The 20,107-nt window shown below is 34.9% G+C and overlaps 1 protein-coding gene across 1 annotated transcript; it reads left to right on the forward strand.

The window, feature by feature from the left end:
- The first annotated feature begins 1,134 nt into the window (after nt 1-1,134).
- LOC148607390 (uncharacterized) lies at nt 1,135-18,348 on the forward strand. The gene is made up of 4 exons (XM_088544630.1): nt 1,135-1,232; nt 2,559-2,592; nt 11,832-16,631; nt 18,027-18,348. The coding sequence occupies exons 1-4, from the start codon at nt 1,185-1,187 to the stop codon at nt 18,209-18,211; spliced, it is 5,067 nt and encodes a 1,688-aa protein (XP_088400756.1). The 5' UTR covers nt 1,135-1,184; the 3' UTR covers nt 18,212-18,348.
- The last annotated feature ends 1,759 nt before the right edge of the window (nt 18,349-20,107 follow it).

Here is a 20,107-nt window from a genome sequence, read left to right on the forward strand (position 1 = left end):
CATCAGCACCATGAAAACTGATTTATTCAACGGGTCATAGTTTTCCTTTCCTCGTTTGTCTACCCCGAACTTTACTTTTTATGAGCAACTCGGCGGAAGCTTCTAGAAAAGCAGAGGACGCTTACCCTACCGGTGCACCTGGTCCATGCTCCTAGTTTTTAGTGGAGTCCGAGTTGCTGATTTACTTTTGTTACTTTGTATGTATGATTTTAGTTACTTTATGTTCTTTGTTGTGTATGTCTGTTTTCCATGTCTGGTCTTTATCCCTGGAATACATTCGTTTGATTACCGCTATAGCCTTGGTTCCCTTGATTACTCCTGTACAATACATAGATATATATTCAGTGTGTTTTTGGTACTAAATAAAATGGCTATTTGACCTGGAAGTGGTTAGTGAGACTTATATTTTTGGTAAATTTTAAAGTCAAATTCTGAGCCATTCATTTTCTACTTGACAAAGTGGGATAAAAATTTCACTATGCCAACTATGACATAGGATCTGCCTGATTTTTTACATGGACAGCCTCTTTACGTCTTCCATTATGTCTTAGGTAGGGGATATATTATTTTCATGCAATATTCAGGTCTGTCTCTTCATACTTCATAAATAATGTTTGAATTTACTGTGATAAAATATCTATATTTAGCATATCCGCCTGTTACATAAAACTCTATTTCAATTTCAAATGAGCATTCCGTTAAAAATTCAAAAGAGGAAAATAGTCTAATCTTTTATTTTAAAAGTCACCGAAAAATAAAACTATGTTGAATAAACACTTTTCTTGCATTATTCAATCAAGACTGTTACAATATACAATGTCATAAGTATAGAAAAATAATAAGATTAGTAAAATTATAATAATATTTGACCGATTAAGTCAAAAGCTGTATAATTTTGTAATAAAATTCATATTGGCAGAGTTAAATCACTCATAAAACAAAGTCTTTTTTGAAGATTTTTCAGTAAAAAAGAGTTCAGATAAGTGTAGTAAATATTTACTATAATGCCATGGGTCAAGACCATTTACATCATGAATTTAATGTTCTATAAGAGGATATCATTAACGACCGGTAAAACAATCAAATGATCATTTACATAATAATCGTTGAAAACTTTTAAAAAGTTGTATAAAAGTAAGATTATTCGGTTGCAGATGGTATGTTCAGAATAAGTTTTAACCATAATGGGAGGTTTAGGCTCATTTGTAGTGATTTGTTTTCTCTTTATATATGTAAGTATTTTGTTGGCTCAAATGCTGTAAATGTGTTAATTTGTTAATTTTTGCAAATTGTGTCGAGGGAACATATTAGCGAGTTTCAATTTTCAAGGTTTAAAAACTGATAAGCGTTATACAGTGTTGAAAATCATTTTTTCGGATACTATTTTTCACGGTTTTTACGTCGGAACAGTCAATGCACAAAACAAAGCTTAACACCCGTTTTGGAATAAGTTCAAAAGACAAAACTCTTTAATTTCTTACTTTCTTACTAAGAACACGGAGGTTAACAGTGGTAATACAACCAATGGGCGTAATCTTTCAGAACACTTTTTGTGTTCCTATGATTTCATTTTCCTTCAATGAAATTATACCGTCTTCCATAAAATACTACGAGTGAATTGATTTGAAATGTGATGGGGAAAAACTTCTCTAATTTTGCGTAAACTGATTTTAAAATGTGTGCGATAAATTCATCATTTCAGTTAAAATGTAAGCACCAGAACACTTCGGATTCAAAATTGTAACTGTTTCTTGGACATGCACCGAGACGTTAAAGATTTGAAAGCAAAGTTCTATGGCCTCAATTGATTGTCTTTGTTATTTGATTTCGCCATTCGTGAATCATTATTTGTTTATGTACGGCTGTCTTTTTCCACATTTCCGATATCATTAATACAAAATAAATGTCATTCAAACACTGACTTTAAGTAACTCAAAGTCAACCATTAATTTGCAACTAATAATACAGTTAAAAGAGGATTAAAAAATCAACTTCATGACACTACTTTCTGCGGTCCTTAAAAGGCAGATTTAGGGGATGTTTCAAGATCTTATTGGAATTAGGTCCAAAAATTCATGATGGACCCAGTTGGCTATTAAAGGCTTATTGTAACATGATCAAGGAAATTATCTTACATCAATGGTACAACTGCACTGACCAGTTATGTGAAGTACTGCAAACGTATTAATTTTCACTATTTTCGAGGTGGACAGAAGATTGCGAAAAATAATATTCCTGAAACTGCTTTAAAACACTACATAACTATTACCATTTTTAATGGTAATGGCGAATATGTTCACTGGTCAGATTCCTCGAAATTTAACAACTTTTAAGAAATTGATACTCACAAATATATTCACTGGCCAGAATCCGCGAAAATTTACATGTGTACAGTAATGCTTGGCTGTTTACAAAGTATTATCCAACAAAATCATAGGTGGGTTCACAAAAATACTCCAAATGTTATTTCAAGGACACCACACTTAATACAATAAGAAATGCCGAAAAGTAATGTATTATTTTGTATGGACATCAATTTAAGAAATATTTTTTTACAGGTTCAGTCAACCCCGCAGTACTTAACAACACCAGGTAAGTTTATTCAGATTTTTTAGGGTTTTTTTTAATTTTTGTGTTTTTTTATCATTTTTTTAGGGGGGGGGCGTCTTTGTTTTATAGGTGCGAAACAGACGTTGTGTTCATAACTTTTTAAGTAGTACTTTGGCTAAGGATCATGCAAAATATGATTCATGGGTAAAGAGCCCACATATTTTTATTTTTGATATTTGGTTTGAACTGCCATAATAAACAGAAATTAGCATTAAGTTTTTCATATAACCCATGTTGTTAGAAGATAGAAATATTTCAAAATTAAGGGAAAAAAATGACACTAAAATACAATAGAATCTATTGGATTTTCAGTGTTGATTATCTCCTAAAAACAGATGTGAATGAAATATTACACATTTCACAGTATAGACCAGTAAAACAACTTAATATCAAAAATAAAAATATGTGTGTACCGCATTTTTCAGATTTTGCATGATTCTTACAAAGACAGCTACTTAAGGAGATTTCTAAAGAATACTGATGACTCAATTAAATAACAAAGCAATGAGGCTTCAGGACGATTGATTGATTGGTTAATTGATTGATTGATTGATTGATTGATTGATTGATTGATTGATGGGATTCAACGCCCGAGCAGCAGTATTTCAGCTATGTTCAGGCGATGAACATGAAGTGGATGGTAAAATAAACATGAAATGATGCTGAAATAAAAAATGGGATGGGACACAAGGAAAATGGGGTCAACAAATTTTGATTGCCACTGGAAATAGGGAGAGGTGGGTAGGTCGGGCAATTTAGCCTCCTGTACCGGAGCCAAACGGTTCCTTCTCGGAAGAATACCACAGTAGGGTTCTTTAACGTGCGAGGAACGTGGCATCTTTCCCAACACGGTGCATCACTATGGTTTGCGGTCAGATTTTCCGTATTATAGCCTGACAACCCCAGCATGTAACACGCCAGGGGTACCCCATTCCACCACCTGGGACACACAACCCAGTTGCTGTGTGCACATAGTTCTGAGCACTATTTAATCGCCTTTTACGACAAGCTTAGCGCTGCTACAGGCCTATTCTTTTAACACCCGGACCTGAACGGGGTAGACAATGTGGTTTATGAATGTTCATGACGACAACGACGCACATAAATTATAACATAGGCTTAAATATCGTGATAAGAAATTCGAAACAGTAATAATCTAATCTAACGATTGCAGCTTTTGGTATGCTACACACATCAATGGGGTAATCGTCGTCAGTAGTATTCGAACCAACCACATTGGACAATTAAGATAAAAGAAAAACAAATAGGCTTCAAGAGATAGTATGTACATGTACTCATTATCAAACGAATCGAAATAAGAAACTTTCAGTTTTCAAAAACAAAAATACTAATTTTATATAAAGAAATCGGCATGCAGTACATCTACATGTTGTTCAATGAATTTGTTCAAATATTATCAAATAACATACGAACCAAAAGCAAGAAGAAAGACATACAAGATTGAATACATGTCAAGTTTCGTGGTTGTCTTTGATTTATTATTTTAGTTCCTAAATTAATAGTGACTTAATACGAAGATTTATATTACATGGAAGGTCGATAAAAGCTTGTCACTTTTTATTTAAAACTACAAAAGTACTTTAGGGGTAAGGGACATAACTCTTGAATTCAGTAATATGTTTGTATCATATTAAATTTCACTTATGAATCTGAATGCAGATCAATTTGAAACAGAATGAAATGAGTCAAAGTTATTTGTTGCTTACATGAGATTGATGTAAAATGCTCAATATAAACGTTCTATTGATTTACAAGAGTTGTGTCCCTTACCCTAGGTCTACCTCCTTAGACATAATCAAAGTTTTAATAGATACCACTTAAAGTCTAGGGATTAACAATTAGTAGCTTAATAAACTCAAATATTTCTGTAATGAGAGACACGGTGCAAGTAATATACATATTATATTGGCCGATAGAAACCAAGAAATATGTTACTTAAAAGTATCTTAGTCGTACGATAAACAGGAAAGAAAGAGTCATCTGAAAAGGGTAGGCACGATTCGAGTATTAATCCGAAATTGATATACTAAATATCTAAGTATTGGTTCCAAAAGAAGCTGAGAATTCTTTTACAGAAATGTGTATTGGAAGGACGGTCTGACGGACTGTCACGATAATTTCAATATAGCCCACAATTAATAAAATGGGATATGATAAAACTTTCTTGCAACTTGAGGACATACGTTTTGATAGCACTTAAAATTAAAAAAAATATATTATTTTTTAAGATTACACTGTATATTTTCATATTAGTTTGTCTACTATAAAAGTAATCCACAACATTCCATGGCGTCTTCAGTAAAGGAGCAACCATGTGATTTCTATTGGGGGACTTACCTGACTTTTATATTTTACTCTTACATGGCCTTGATTTACCTGACTTTTTATCATGTATTTTTTAACTATACATCATCGTCCTACTTTTAATTCAAATTTGCTCCTAGCCCTTCCACCTTGTTCTTCATTTATATATTTTACACTTTAGCATATCTGGCTGAAGGCAATATGAACTATCGTCATTATATGCATCTGTCGTCGTCTGTTAAATTTCTTCTTCGCTGTGACTACCACACAAAATTCCAGATGACAATTGACAAGATTACTCGCAGGACAAGTACTTTCATCAGTCAAAATGTAAGAAAATGTACATTTCCTTTTGGGGTAATTTCACCTGAATCAACAATTTAAATACTTTTTGTTCTGTTTTCATACTTTTATTTCCAAACCTATTCACCCTTGAAACAACCTCACAAAAAAGAACCAAACTTTGCTGGATTTTTTTTTTAAAGATAGTGTGCCCTTACTGTAAATGGTGCGGGCCAATGTAACTAGAAATAGACCAAAGGGGTCATAAAATAATGTCGTTAGAAGTACTACTAGTCGAACTAGAAATAGACCAAAGGGGTCATGAAATAATGTCGCTAGAAGTACTACTAGTCGAACTAGTATTTTGATTCATGGGATATAACATTATGTTGAAGGTGGAAAGAGCTTCGACAACATAAATAATTTTTTGAAAAAAACTTTCTGCTTCTATATTAAACAATGAATGTCTATATACATCTAAGTTGTATTTAGTGATCCTTCAAATCTACACGCTGTGATATTCTTTACATGTTGGTCATGCGGGATAAAATTCGTTGTTTATTTTGTGTAGTGAAGGACATTTAAATACTCTCCGACTGTGCCGATTCAAATTTTGTATTTGTGAACGATAGGTTTTGTAAATAAAAAAAAACAAAAGTCTTTTGCGCAGAATGTGTGGGTTTTTTTTCACTCTCTTCCAGTCTTCAATTCAATATATTAAATCCCTTGCAATTATTTTTAAAACAATATTATCAAAAAAACACTGTATAATAAACATCAGTTTTATCAAAAAGATGTATCGACGAAGATGATAATTCCTCCCATGAACGCAGATGACTACTCCCTGTTACAATTACACAAAAGAATTCCCAAATTTAAATAGCATTTAACTCTGTATTTCATTTTTTTTCCAATGATTTTATATTACAGATTATTTTACAAAATTCGCAGTATTACAAAATAAAAAATCCCTAGCACACTGAGGTTCATTTTTGGACAACACTTGGTATTACTTCTTTGTGCTGGATGTAACTTCCAAATAAATAGACGCGGCAGTTTAGATATTTTAAGACATTTTTTTTGTAAAAATACGATAGTCCGACGATCGCATTAGTAAAAATTCGCATTGTAAAAGTCTACCCGAGTGTCTTAAAACAAGTGTTCTAATATACTTGGGCACCGAATGTTTTACCACGATATCAATTTCCTCTAAAAGATGGGATTAAAGAATCCAACGGGAAAGTTTACAATCTGTTTTGTTTGAATTATTTAATAGTCTTCCTATTTAGTTAACTTGAACACTACTGTCGTCCAATTAAAGCGCCTTAATATTAACCTTCCTTTTACTTGTGTTTCGATTGTACGTTAAGTAAATTAAAAAAAAAACTCATTACCTTTTAGACATCTAAGGAACGCTAATCAGATGGAGTCCTTCTTCCTTGGCTGTTTCGGTGCTATTCCACCACAATCTAGCAACCTCCAGTGATGCATCGGCTCAGGTAACCAGTCTGAACCAGGAACTGGATGGCCTACACAACTTCGAAGTTTCGGCTAATGTAACAGCTGTTCTGTTCTAACGCTTCAAAGTATAATCTTAGTCCATGGCATATTTTTCATTACTATCAATTTTCATTATTTAACTGCATTTTCTCTCTCCTTCTCCAAGTCCGACGGGATGCAACTTCTGCCTCTCTGCACACTTTTGAAATATGCCTCTTCTTCTCTCTACCAACCACTCCCAAAGTCCTAAGTGCCTGCAACAATGAGTGTCCTTCAAGTCCTCCATTCCACGCTATTTACAATCATCTACGTGTTGCTGGTATTTTGCAGTCTATCTTTTGTTAGCCTCCTTCATCATTTCTTTTCAAGGGACTGTAAGATCCGACAAGGCTTCCTGTCTGTTTCCCATCGAACATAGCTCTATGTCTAAAATCAACATTGTTGCTGCTAATTCTACAGCTAAACACATGCGCTGCTGAAGGTTTACAGTCATTTACCAGTCGTCTGATATTGTTAAAAATATGCCTACACTTTCTGCTCGGTTGCTTTTTCTCAAACCCTCCCAAAATTATGGTTTACCACTTTGCTATTACCATCTTTAATGTCTCCATGTATATCTACCAACACTCAACGCCACTGGGCATGCCGACGATATATGCCTTAACGTAATAAGTTTGCTTTTGCAGAGAACGTAGTTTTGGTCGTCCGCTATCAAACCCCATGAATGGTGATTATATGGGCTTTGTAGAATGTCATACAATACCTGAACCGATCCGTGCAACAAAAATTGCGATCGGTCATCGATCAGTTTCCAGTCAGTCATCGATCCGTCAAACCGATCCATTATACCTGTGATCGCATTACGTGACCACAGAGCGGTCACCGTTGTTTACGTTTTTTGTTGTTTTCTTTATCAGTTTTACACATATTTACATAATGTAATAGATTTAAAAATCAATTTATACTTTTATTTTACATTACTTTCATTTCAAACAAATCTTACATCATTTTACATAACAAAACTGCGATCAGATCGGTCACCGGTCATCAGTTATCGATCCGTCAGCGATCAATCAGTCAACGGTCATCGATCCGTCAAATCGTTGCGCTGATCGGTTCAAGGATTGAATCTCAAAAGAAAATTCTAATTGCCTTTTCAATCAGACGCATCTCTTGTTGTATCAGTTCCCTTCGACTCTTCAAATTTACTATGTCCTACCTTGGCGTTGATGTCACATATGTCTACCAAGCTCGTTTACACCAATAATGACTTGGTGTCTTAGTCTGGTCCTATCTTCTGCTTTCCATTCCCTCTGGTTTTATCTTAACTTTTGCGCCTCTCACTTTTGCATCGTTCCTGTCTCTCTCAGTTATAACCTGTCTGGTCTTTGCAGCTTTACACTCCTCTGTCAATGCTTTAATTGGCAATTGTAACTTCGTACCTGTGCTGTGCAATCCAATTCATTTCATGTTTTCTTTATCTTTTTAGTAACACTTTACGTAAGAATCATGCAAAATGTGATTCGTGGTTGGAAAGCCTACATGTTTTCATTTTTTGATATTTTGTTTAAAATGTCATTGTAATTAGAATGTAACATGTTATTCATATAACCTTTGTTCATATGAGATAAAATTCATATGGAATGTACTTTAGATTTCAAAATTAAGGGAGATTACACTAACATACCATTGAAACTATTGGATTTTTTATGTAGATTATCTCTTAAAAACAGACAGATTGGAATGAATAATTATACATTTCATCATATAGACGTATAAAGCAACTTAACATAAAAAAAAATATGTAGTTTTTTATGAGGTGTATCACATTTTACAGAATTTGCACGATTCTTACAAAGACTGCTACTTAAGTAAAATACGCAACCAGCTAATAGTTTTGATATTGAGATATTTTATCTCGACTAAGATTGTCTACATTAAAGGATGTAATACAAGAAACCGTGTTATATGTTAAGCGATATGATTGATCTACATTAGAAGCTATTAGTTCCCCAAGCTAATGCTCAACCATCTATAGTATGTGACATTGTTTTCTTTATTTCTACCAACCCAGTAGTCAGACTTATCTACCCTGTTTATGAAATCATGAAGTATTCCAAATTTAAAAATACGTAAAACACTGAGGCTTCATTCCTTGCACTGAATGAGGTAGAACCTCTCGGTGATGGATTTAACTTCCTTTTCCGGTAGTTTTGATTATGAGTACTTATTGTATACAACTAATATTTTGATTATGATCTTCCTACATTTTTTATTTCAATGCGGTTGATGAGAGGTTACTCCTTGAAACATGTGTACAGCATATCGAAATTTACAATTATATATAATATGATGAAAGTGAAACCTTTTAACGCTACGAAACATTAATAAAAAACAACTGATATTTTTTTTGTCAGCTCTGATTTGATGATTTAAACATATTTTATTCAATAAATAAATTGAATAGGATTGGATAGCAGGTAACGCCAATATATATGTCCTCTCCATACAAAGGGGCGGATTCAGGCGGGGCGTGGCGGGCGGGCGCCCCCCCCCCCGAAAATTTGCAAAACATGGGTTGCCAGGGATAGATTTTGGCGCTTTTAGGTTGAAACTGTAATGTCTCCCTAATTTTACCACACAAGCTATCCACATTTTACCCACTGTAGAAGAATATTTCCAAATTTAACCTCAAAAAATTTTTACTGATACAAGGCAACACGTACAACATACAGATAGAAGATATTCACATGACTTGACAACACACACATATATATAGGTCTGAAAAATTCCCAACGATGTTAGAACTGTCAAATTTGCGAATCAAATTTTTGTCGTTCCCTCCGCGGGACTCGAACTTATACCGCTGTGACATCTATGGCAACACAGCCTGCACTAAGTCCAGCGCCCTAGACGATTCGGCCAGCTAGACTATATAAAAATATAGCTTTCGTTGGCCGAGTGATTCCTCCTGGTAGGATTAATCTAGGGCTGTAACTTAGTACACGATGTATAGTAGTACGGAACAGTTCATCTAGGTGTTATTATGTAGGATAGAGGATCAAATTAATGATGCATGTCACAACAAATCAATATATCTTCCCTGTATCAATTTGATCCGATGGAGCAGTGTAGAGAATAGAGTCGTCACATTCTGAGACGTTGTATAATATTGATTTGTTGTGACATGCATCATTTATTTTTTGTCGAAGTGTACGAAAATGCAGCTGCCAATGTACTGTTTTTAAATTCCTGAATTTACATGCACAAACTGGATATTGATGCCTTTTCTGCCCATAAGTATACATGTCCTAGTTGATAATACAGCCATTTACGCTCGGGGGCGTATAAAACTTTTTTTTTTTTTTTTTTGTATTTCAAGATCCCAATTAACAGAATAAACTTTAATTCTTTTATGACGCGCTTCAGAGCTCTTTAGACCACAGCCATGGTAAAAAAAGTGATAGACACATGACCAACATTCTCATAGACTGTTTCTATTCAAAAATTTGAAGAAACTAGAATAGAAATAAATCCATTTTATCGTTGTTTTACCACGGGCTGGCCTTTTATGTTATTATTTACTCCCTTCCTATCGCTCGGGGTAAAACAATGCGGCATAAATGACCAGCAATAAAAAAAATGGAGTTTTCGTGATGTATTTGTTAATTGAAGGTGAAGATCTGTCGCTAGGAATATATTAACTGCAAACAAAGAAAAATCCCAATTGTACATATTTAAACATATTGGCGAATCTCATCGTGATAAGTAAATGTCGCGAAAAATTATCTCGAAAAGTCGTGATAATTTGGGTATTTTGTCGACATAAATGACAATTTTATCTCAAAATGTCACGATAATTTTTTGCAATAGTAAATATAATTATGTCGATCGTTCGATATAATAACATAAATTACCGTGACTTTAAGGGAACCGACGACAACTTGTGCCTTTGTATGGAAGTTTATTGCTGTCATCGTGATAAGTAAATGTCGCGAAAAATTATCTCGAAAAGTCGTGATAATTTGGGTATTTTGTCGACATAAATGACAATTTTATCTCAAAAAGTCGCGATAATTTTTCGCAATAGTTAAGATAATTATGTCGACCGTTCGATATAATAACATGAATTATCGCGACTTTAAGGGAACCGACGACAACTTATGCCTTTGACATAAAATATTTTCACGATAAGATGTGACAACTTTATATTAATACAACGACTTTATGTGCTAATTATCATGACAAATCGTGATTTATTATTTCAACTGTTCGTAAAAGTTGTGATGTCTAAGATATTTGTCGACATAAACTATCGCAATCTGAGAATTTAAAGTTGTGAAAAGTAGTGTCAACAACAAAACATGTGAATTACGATATATTATGTTGACTTTTTCGTGAAATAGCTTGACTTATTGACTTTATATCTCGACAAAAGCTAGTTTTTCGTGGTAAGTTACGATAACTTATGACAAAATTTCACGTTCGTCGAAATATTACGTCAACAATTCAAGCTATTTCACAAAAAAGTCAATATGATTTATCACAATATATACATTTTGTAGCTGACACTACTCGGCATTTTCATAACTTTAAACTATAAAATTGCGATACTTCATGTCGACAGATATCAATACGTTCACGACAAGTTGAGATAACTTGTCTCCATTTTGTCACAAAAATTAGCTGTAATGTCGTGATTTTGGTAAAAAGCTTTCGCAAAAATATTTATGTCAAAGCTACATATTGGCATGACTCTCTATAAGTCATGATAATTAACTCGAACGGTCGACATAATTATCTTAACTATCACGAAAAATTATCGTGACTTTTTGAGATGAAATTGTCATTTATGTCGACAAATACACCATCACGACTTTTCGGGATAATTTTTCGCGACTTTTATTTATCTTGATGACAGAAATAGACTTCCATACGCACCCTATTATTGGTGACTATAATCGGAATAAATCCACGACAAAATCACTTAATTTACAGTAATTTCTAAAAAAAATTTGGATTTGAAATGAAATGAATAGTGTTCATATTCATATCGGTTTCGGTATCTTTTTGTCGCTATTAGTAACATCATATTTTAATTTACATTACTACAGGGTGTAAAGATGGCTCGAAGATTTACAATGAAGGTGATATCTTTTACAAAAATGACGGCTGCAAGAAGTGCTACTGCAAACAATATGGTTTTATCTCCTGCGTTGATGTCAAATGTGGTTGTGTGTATAAGGGAACTGAATATAATATTGGACAAACTTTTAAATCAGCCGATGGATGTAATACATGCACATGTCTAACAAAAGGAAAAGTTTCTTGTACCAACAAAATTTGTAAATGTAAATACGATGGTAAATATTACAACGTCGGAGAAACCTTCCCAAAGGGTGACGGCTGTAACACATGCAAATGTAACTACGGAGGAACCGTTTCTTGCACCAAAAAGATTTGCCAGTGTGAATACAAGGGACAATATTACAACGTTGGACAAACTTTCCCTAAGGGTGACGGCTGTAACACATGTACCTGTAATTATGGCGGAACTGTTTCTTGTACTAACAAAATTTGTAAATGTAAATACGATGGTAAATATTACAACGTCGGAGAAACTTTCCCTAAGGGTGACGGCTGTAACACATGTACCTGTAACTATGGTGGAACGGTTTCTTGTACCAAAAAGATCTGTAAATGTGAATATAAAGGACAGTATTACAACGTAGGACAAACCTTTCCTAAGGGTGACGGCTGTAATACGTGTACCTGTAATTATGGCGGAACTGTTTCTTGTACTAACAAAATCTGTAAATGTAAATACGATGGTAAATATTACAACGTCGGAGAAACCTTCCCAAAGGGTGACGGCTGTAACACATGCAAATGTAACTACGGAGGAACCGTTTCTTGCACCAAAAAGATTTGCCAGTGTGAATACAATGGACAATATTACAACGTTGGACAAACTTTCCCTAAGAGTGACGGCTGTAACACATGTACCTGTAACTATGGTGGAACTGCTTCTTGTACCAAAAAAGTCTGTAAATGTGAATACAAGGGACAATATTACAATGTCGGACAAACCTTTCCTAAGGGTGACGGCTGTAATACGTGTACCTGTAATTATGGCGGAACTGTTTCTTGTACTAACAAAATTTGTAAATGTAAATACGATGGTAAATATTACAACGTCGGAGAAACCTTCCCAAAGGGTGACGGCTGTAACACATGCAAATGTAACTACGGAGGAACCGTTTCTTGTACCAAAAAGGTCTGTAAATGTGAATATAAAGGACAGTATTACAACGTAGGACAAACCTTTCCTAAGGGTGACGGCTGTAATACGTGTACCTGTAATTATGGCGGAACGGTTTCTTGTACTAGCAAAATTTGTAAATGTAAATACGATGGTAAATATTACAACGTCGGAGAAACCTTCCCAAAGGGTGACGGCTGTAACACATGCAAATGTAACTACGGAGGAACCGTTTCTTGCACCAAAAAGATTTGCCAGTGTGAATACAAAGGACAATATTACAACGTTGGACAAACTTTCCCTAAGGGTGACGGCTGTAACACATGTACCTGTAATTATGGCGGAACTGTTTCTTGTACTAACAAAATTTGTAAATGTAAATACGATGGTAAATATTACAACGTCGGAGAAACCTTCCCAAAGGGTGACGGCTGTAACACATGTACCTGTAATTATGGTGGAACGGTTTCTTGTACCAAAAAGGTCTGTAAATGTGAATATAAAGGACAGTATTACAACGTAGGACAAACCTTTCCTAAGGGTGACGGCTGTAATACGTGTACCTGTAATTATGGCGGAACGGTTTCTTGTACTAGCAAAATTTGTAAATGTAAATACGATGGTAAATATTACAACGTCGGAGAAACCTTCCCAAAGGGTGACGGCTGTAACACATGCAAATGTAACTACGGAGGAACCGTTTCTTGCACCAAAAAGATTTGCCAGTGTGAATACAAGGGACAATATTACAACGTTGGACAAACTTTCCCTAAGGGTGACGGCTGTAACACATGTACCTGTAATTATGGTGGAACGGTTTCTTGTACCAAAAAGGTCTGTAAATGTGAATATAAAGGACAGCATTACAACGTAGGACAAACCTTTCCTAAGGGTGACGGCTGTAATACGTGTACCTGTAATTATGGCGGAACGGTTTCTTGTACTAGCAAAATTTGTAAATGTAAATACGATGGTACATATTACAACGTCGGAGAAACCTTCCCAAAGGGTGACGGCTGTAACACATGCAAATGTAACTACGGAGGAACCGTTTCTTGCACCAAAAAGATTTGCCAGTGTGAATACAAAGGACAATATTACAACGTTGGACAAACTTTCCCTAAGGGTGACGGCTGTAACACATGTACCTGTAATTATGGCGGAACTGTTTCTTGTACTAACAAAATTTGTAAATGTAAATACGATGGTAAATATTACAACGTCGGAGAAACTTTCCCTAAGGGTGACGGCTGTAACACATGTACCTGTAACTATGGTGGAACTGTTTCTTGTACCAAAAAAGTCTGTAAATGTGAATACAAGGGACAATATTACAATGTCGGACAAACCTTTCCTAAGGGTGACGGCTGTAATACGTGTACCTGTAATTATGGCGGAACTGTTTCTTGTACTAACAAAATTTGTAAATGTAAATACGATGGTAAATATTACAACGTCGGAGAAACTTTCCCTAAGGGTGACGGCTGTAACACATGTACCTGTAATTATGGTGGAACGGTTTCTTGTACCAAAAAGGTCTGTAAATGTGAATATAAAGGACAGTATTACAACGTAGGACAAACCTTTCCTAAGGGTGACGGCTGTAATACGTGTACCTGTAATTATGGCGGAACGGTTTCTTGTACTAGCAAAATTTGTAAATGTAAATACGATGGTAAATATTACAACGTCGGAGAAACCTTCCCAAAGGGTGACGGCTGTAACACATGCAAATGTAACTACGGAGGAACCGTTTCTTGCACCAAAAAGATTTGCCAGTGTGAATACAATGGACAATATTACAACGTTGGACAAACTTTCCCTAAGGGTGACGGCTGTAACACATGTACCTGTAACTATGGTGGAACTGTTTCTTGTACCAAAAAAGTCTGTAAATGTGAATACAAGGGACAATATTACAATGTCGGACAAACCTTTCCTAAGGGTGACGGCTGTAATACGTGTACCTGTAATTATGGCGGAACTGTTTCTTGTACTAACAAAATTTGTAAATGTAAATACGATGGTAAATATTACAACGTCGGAGAAACTTTCCCTAAGGGTGACGGCTGTAACACATGTACCTGTAATTATGGTGGAACGGTTTCTTGTACCAAAAAGGTCTGTAAATGTGAATATAAAGGACAGTATTACAACGTAGGACAAACCTTTCCTAAGGGTGACGGCTGTAATACGTGTACCTGTAATTATGGCGGAACGGTTTCTTGTACTAGCAAAATTTGTAAATGTAAATACGATGGTAAATATTACAACGTCGGAGAAACCTTCCCAAAGGGTGACGGCTGTAACACATGCAAATGTAACTACGGAGGAACCGTTTCTTGCACCAAAAAGATTTGCCAGTGTGAATACAAGGGACAATATTACAACGTTGGACAAACTTTCCCTAAGGGTGACGGCTGTAACACATGTACCTGTAATTATGGTGGAACGGTTTCTTGTACCAAAAAGATCTGTAAATGTGAATATAAAGGACAGTATTACAACGTAGGACAAACCTTTCCCAAGGGTGACGGCTGTAATACGTGTACCTGTAATTATGGCGGAACGGTTTCTTGTACTAGCAAAATTTGTAAATGTAAATACGATGGTAAATATTACAACGTCGGAGAAACCTTCCCAAAGGGTGACGGCTGTAACACATGTACCTGTAATTATGGTGGAACGGTTTCTTGTACCAAAAAGGTCTGTAAATGTGAATATAAAGGACAGTATTACAACGTAGGACAAACCTTTCCTAAGGGTGACGGTTGTAACACCTGTACCTGTAATTATGGCGGAACGGTTTCTTGTACTAGCAAAATTTGTAAATGTAAATACGATGGTAAATATTACAACGTCGGAGAAACCTTCCCAAAGGGTGACGGCTGTAACACATGCAAATGTAACTACGGAGGAACCGTTTCTTGCACCAAAAAGATTTGCCAGTGTGAATACAATGGACAGTATTACAACGTTGGACAAACTTTCCCTAAGGGTGACGGCTGTAACACATGTACCTGTAATTATGGTGGAACCGTTTCTTGTACCAAAAAGATCTGTAAATGTGAATACAAGGGACAATATTACAATGTCGGACAAACCTTTCCTAAGGGTGACGGCTGTAATACGTGTACCTGTAATTATGGCGGAACGGTTTCTTGTACTAACAAAATTTGTAAATGTAAATACGATGGTAAATATTACAATGTCGGAGAAACTTTCCCTAAGGGTGACAGCTGTAGCACATGTACCTGTAATTATGGTGGAACTGTTTCTTGTACCAAAAAGGTCTGTAAATGTGAATACAAGGGACAATATAACAATGTCGGACAAACCTTTCCTAAGGGTGACGGTTGTAACACGTGCAAATGTAACTACGGAGGGACCGTTTCTTGCACCAAAAAGATTTGTAAATGCAAATACGATGGTAAATATTACAACGTCGGAGAAACCTTCCCAAAGAGTGACGGATGTAACACATGCACCTGTACTTATGGAGGAACTGTTTCTTGTACTAACAAAGTTTGTAAATGCAAATACGATGGTAAATATTACAATGTCGGAGAAACCTTCCCAAAGGGTGACGGCTGTAACACGTGCAAATGTAGTTACGGAGGATCTGTTTCTTGTACGAAGAAGTTCTGTGACGGTAAGTTTAAAGTGTGTATAGATACATGTTACCGTCAGCAGAACAGCGATTATACCCAGTATGATAATGTACAAAAATTCAAAAAGATATTCATTCATGCCTGTACATATATCATTCATGTATAAAAATGAAACTCACTTAAAGGAAATTTATTTCACACCCCAAAATATTGAAACGAATCAAAACAATAGAACAAAACATTTTAAAGTGACGTAGAACTTCACGTAAAAAAACCAAGATTATGTATAAAAAATATCACAATCTCGTCATCCGTTTTTTTATATATTTAAATTGGTACTTTTCATTTTTATTATTATTTTTCTTTACTTTTTGTATTAAGGGCGTATCGCTCTAACTTCAAAAACATTAAAGTACAATTCTATGTCAGAATCAGGCAATGGGTGGCACATCTTTTTTTTCTGTTTGGTTCTTTTTGCCCCAACTATATTCAACGTGTTCAATACATCTAGTTAAAACCCGAAAAGCTATAAAAACCCTGAAGCGTCTACCGTATATATTTTTTGTCTGCTTATACAGGGAAGAAGTGCGGGGAATTTTTCCGCCATTTTTCCGCATTGCATTTCAACTGAATTTGACCTACCAATATCTTTACAGACAGTTTGATACTTATTTTTAGGTTATGAGGTCCAATAAAATCTCTGCGTTTTTTTTTTTTTTTTTTTGTTTTTTTTTTTTTCATTTATGTGCCACACCTTATACACATTTTGTCTGATTCTTAAACAGAGAAGCACTTAATAACAAATACAAAAATTCAAGAGTCAGTCTACAAGTTCGTCTTCAGTGTCTAATACTCAAAGAAGTATTATTAAATCTGAATTATATAATATTTCATCAAAGATTAATAATCAGTGACCAATTTAGATATTTAACTAAATTGGAAAACAAGTTATTTGAGAGTATTTGGTAATATCTACATGTACATATGAAGAAGCGCTCCAGCTCAGAATAAAGCAAAATGTGAAACATGGTTGGAAAGCCTACATATTTTTATTTTTGATATTTTGTTTAGAATGTTATAGAAAACAGAAATTAACAAATAACTATTGGTCTTGGGAGTTATAAATGATGTTAATGACAATGAAATACAAAAGAAAGTATTGGATTTTCTATACGAGTTTCCTTCCTAAGACAAATCACGTTGGAATGAATAATTACAAAGTTTATGATACAAGCCAAAAACAACTTAGTAACAAAAATTAGTATCCATACTAATCCCCTGTTACATAATTTGCACGACTGAAACATGCTATTTAAATATATAATACCGAAACGCTGTATTTTACATGTACATGTAAGATATATTAATTTTCATATGTTTCGTAGTTGGACTCGGGCCTTCTATAGATCCCCACTTACTACATGTTAATTTTTCAGTTTGTAAACTTCCATTGGACCCAGGAACCCACTGTAGTAAAGGAACCACAAAATATTACTATGACAACAAGTTACGGCGATGCAAAACATTTCTGTACGCGGGATGTGGTGGCAATGGAAACCGTTTTAACTCCTTTCAAGCTTGCCGGAAAAAGTGCATGAACAAAGGATACATTATATATTAGATCCGCCGATAACAGATGACACAGATTCAATGGAATATGCTTGAAACAAACAAAATATGAACCCTCCAAAGTTTTTGAAGAATTAGCAGTTCCTCTAACTGAATTTAGTATAACAGAATAGAAATAATATCAGTAAATGAAGTAAATTATTTTTCCATGTCTATATTTTTTTATTTAGGGGCTCGATCGAATACATCATACATCGCGCAAAAGAGTTCACTTACGGCCGCATTCACATTATATACCCACCCACACACACACACACCACCACCACCACCACCACCCATACCCAATTCCCCGATTGAAAAAATAATCAAGGGAACCAAGATTGATTCTAGCATGAAAAACAGCTATTCGGACTCCACTAAAAACTAGGAGCATGGACCAGGTGCACCGGTAGGGTAATCGTCCTCTGCTTTTCTAGAAACACCCGCCGAGTTGCTCATAAAAAGTCGTCAAGTCCATGGTAGACGAAAGGAAAACAATGACACGCTGAACAAATTAGTTTTCATGGGGCAAATGGATACACCGTAACGATCCACGAGTTCATGATGACGACTATAAAATTTCTGTAGTGATGACTTCTATCTTATAGCAAAAACACCCTGTTCTAGAAACCTTATTGTAAGAAGTCTAGTGCAATACAAAAAGTCTTCATAGTTACGGCAAGCTCTAGCATAATGTATGAGTTGTGATATGAAAGCTTCATACGCAGGTGCTGAAGAGATGTTGCCACAGATGAATAGAAAGTTGATAATACGGAATGAAAAGTCATCGCGTTTCTCGAATAATGTGATAAATAGTTTTCCGTTACCACCAATTTCTAAATGTAGGTCAAGATATGAGGCTGACTTCACAGTGTCAGTGTCTGTAATATCCTTTATCTTAATTTCTTTGGAGGTAGATGCGATGTATCAAATCCTCGAAACTAGGATTGTTTAACGACAGTACGTCATCTATATAGCGGAAACTGAGATTAAAGGATCTAACAAAACGTTAAAAATCCTTCTTTTGGATTAGATCAGCTATAAAGTCAGCTCATAAGAGTGAAGGAATAGGTAAGCAAGTAAAGGAGCACAATTTGTTCCCATTAGAATGTTGACTGTTTGTTGAAAAACACGTCTACCACATTGGACAAATATGCTGTCGATTAAAAATTCCAGAAAGTTGAAAACATCTACGGTATTTTAAGAAGTAGATGTGGAATTGTTTTTTTTACAAGTACGAGGAATCTCAACCAAGAAGTACATATTTGTATCTAGGTGTACCGGTTTTTATTTTATTTTATTTATTTTTTTTTTTTTTTTGGTTTTTTTGTTTTGTTTTGTTTTTTGTTTTTTTTTGTTTTTTTTTTTTTTTGTTTGTTTGTTTTGTTTTGTCTTTTTTTTGTTTTTGTTTTTGTTTTGTTTTTGTTTTTTTTTTGTTTTTGTTTTTTTTTGTTTTTGTTTTGTTTTTGTTTTCTTTTCTTTTTGAGTAACAACGATGTATAATAGTCAGGAATTGGAGGGTTTCCAGAAGATCTTCCGAATTTTTCAGGATCAACATAAAATTAATACCACTACGGGAGTAACAAATGTCGTGGTAACACTGGAAACCCTCATTGGCAGCTGTGAGTATATCAGTTAAAAAGAGTTGAAAGAGGTTCCATGGTACATTTTGCAAATCCGGCTATGTAGTGCTGTATGGATTGTTGTGGAGTTTAGGAATCCGGTAGATCACAATCATCATCTTTGGTAGAGAGACCAAAAGAGAATAGCACATATTTACGGTTTCTCTTCTATGGATAGTGTGGTAACAGTTTAGGTCTTATTACTGTTTTTATTTCCTAAGTCTACCTCTGATACTAAACATTGGATGTAATATGTTTTACATACAAAAACAATGTTGTTTTAGGCT

This window comes from Perna viridis, chromosome 9, assembly GCF_037379345.1.
Source record: "Perna viridis isolate PV_CMFRI_1.1 ecotype Kerala chromosome 9, ASM3737934v1, whole genome shotgun sequence".
NCBI lineage: Eukaryota > Metazoa > Mollusca > Bivalvia > Mytilida > Mytilidae > Perna > Perna viridis.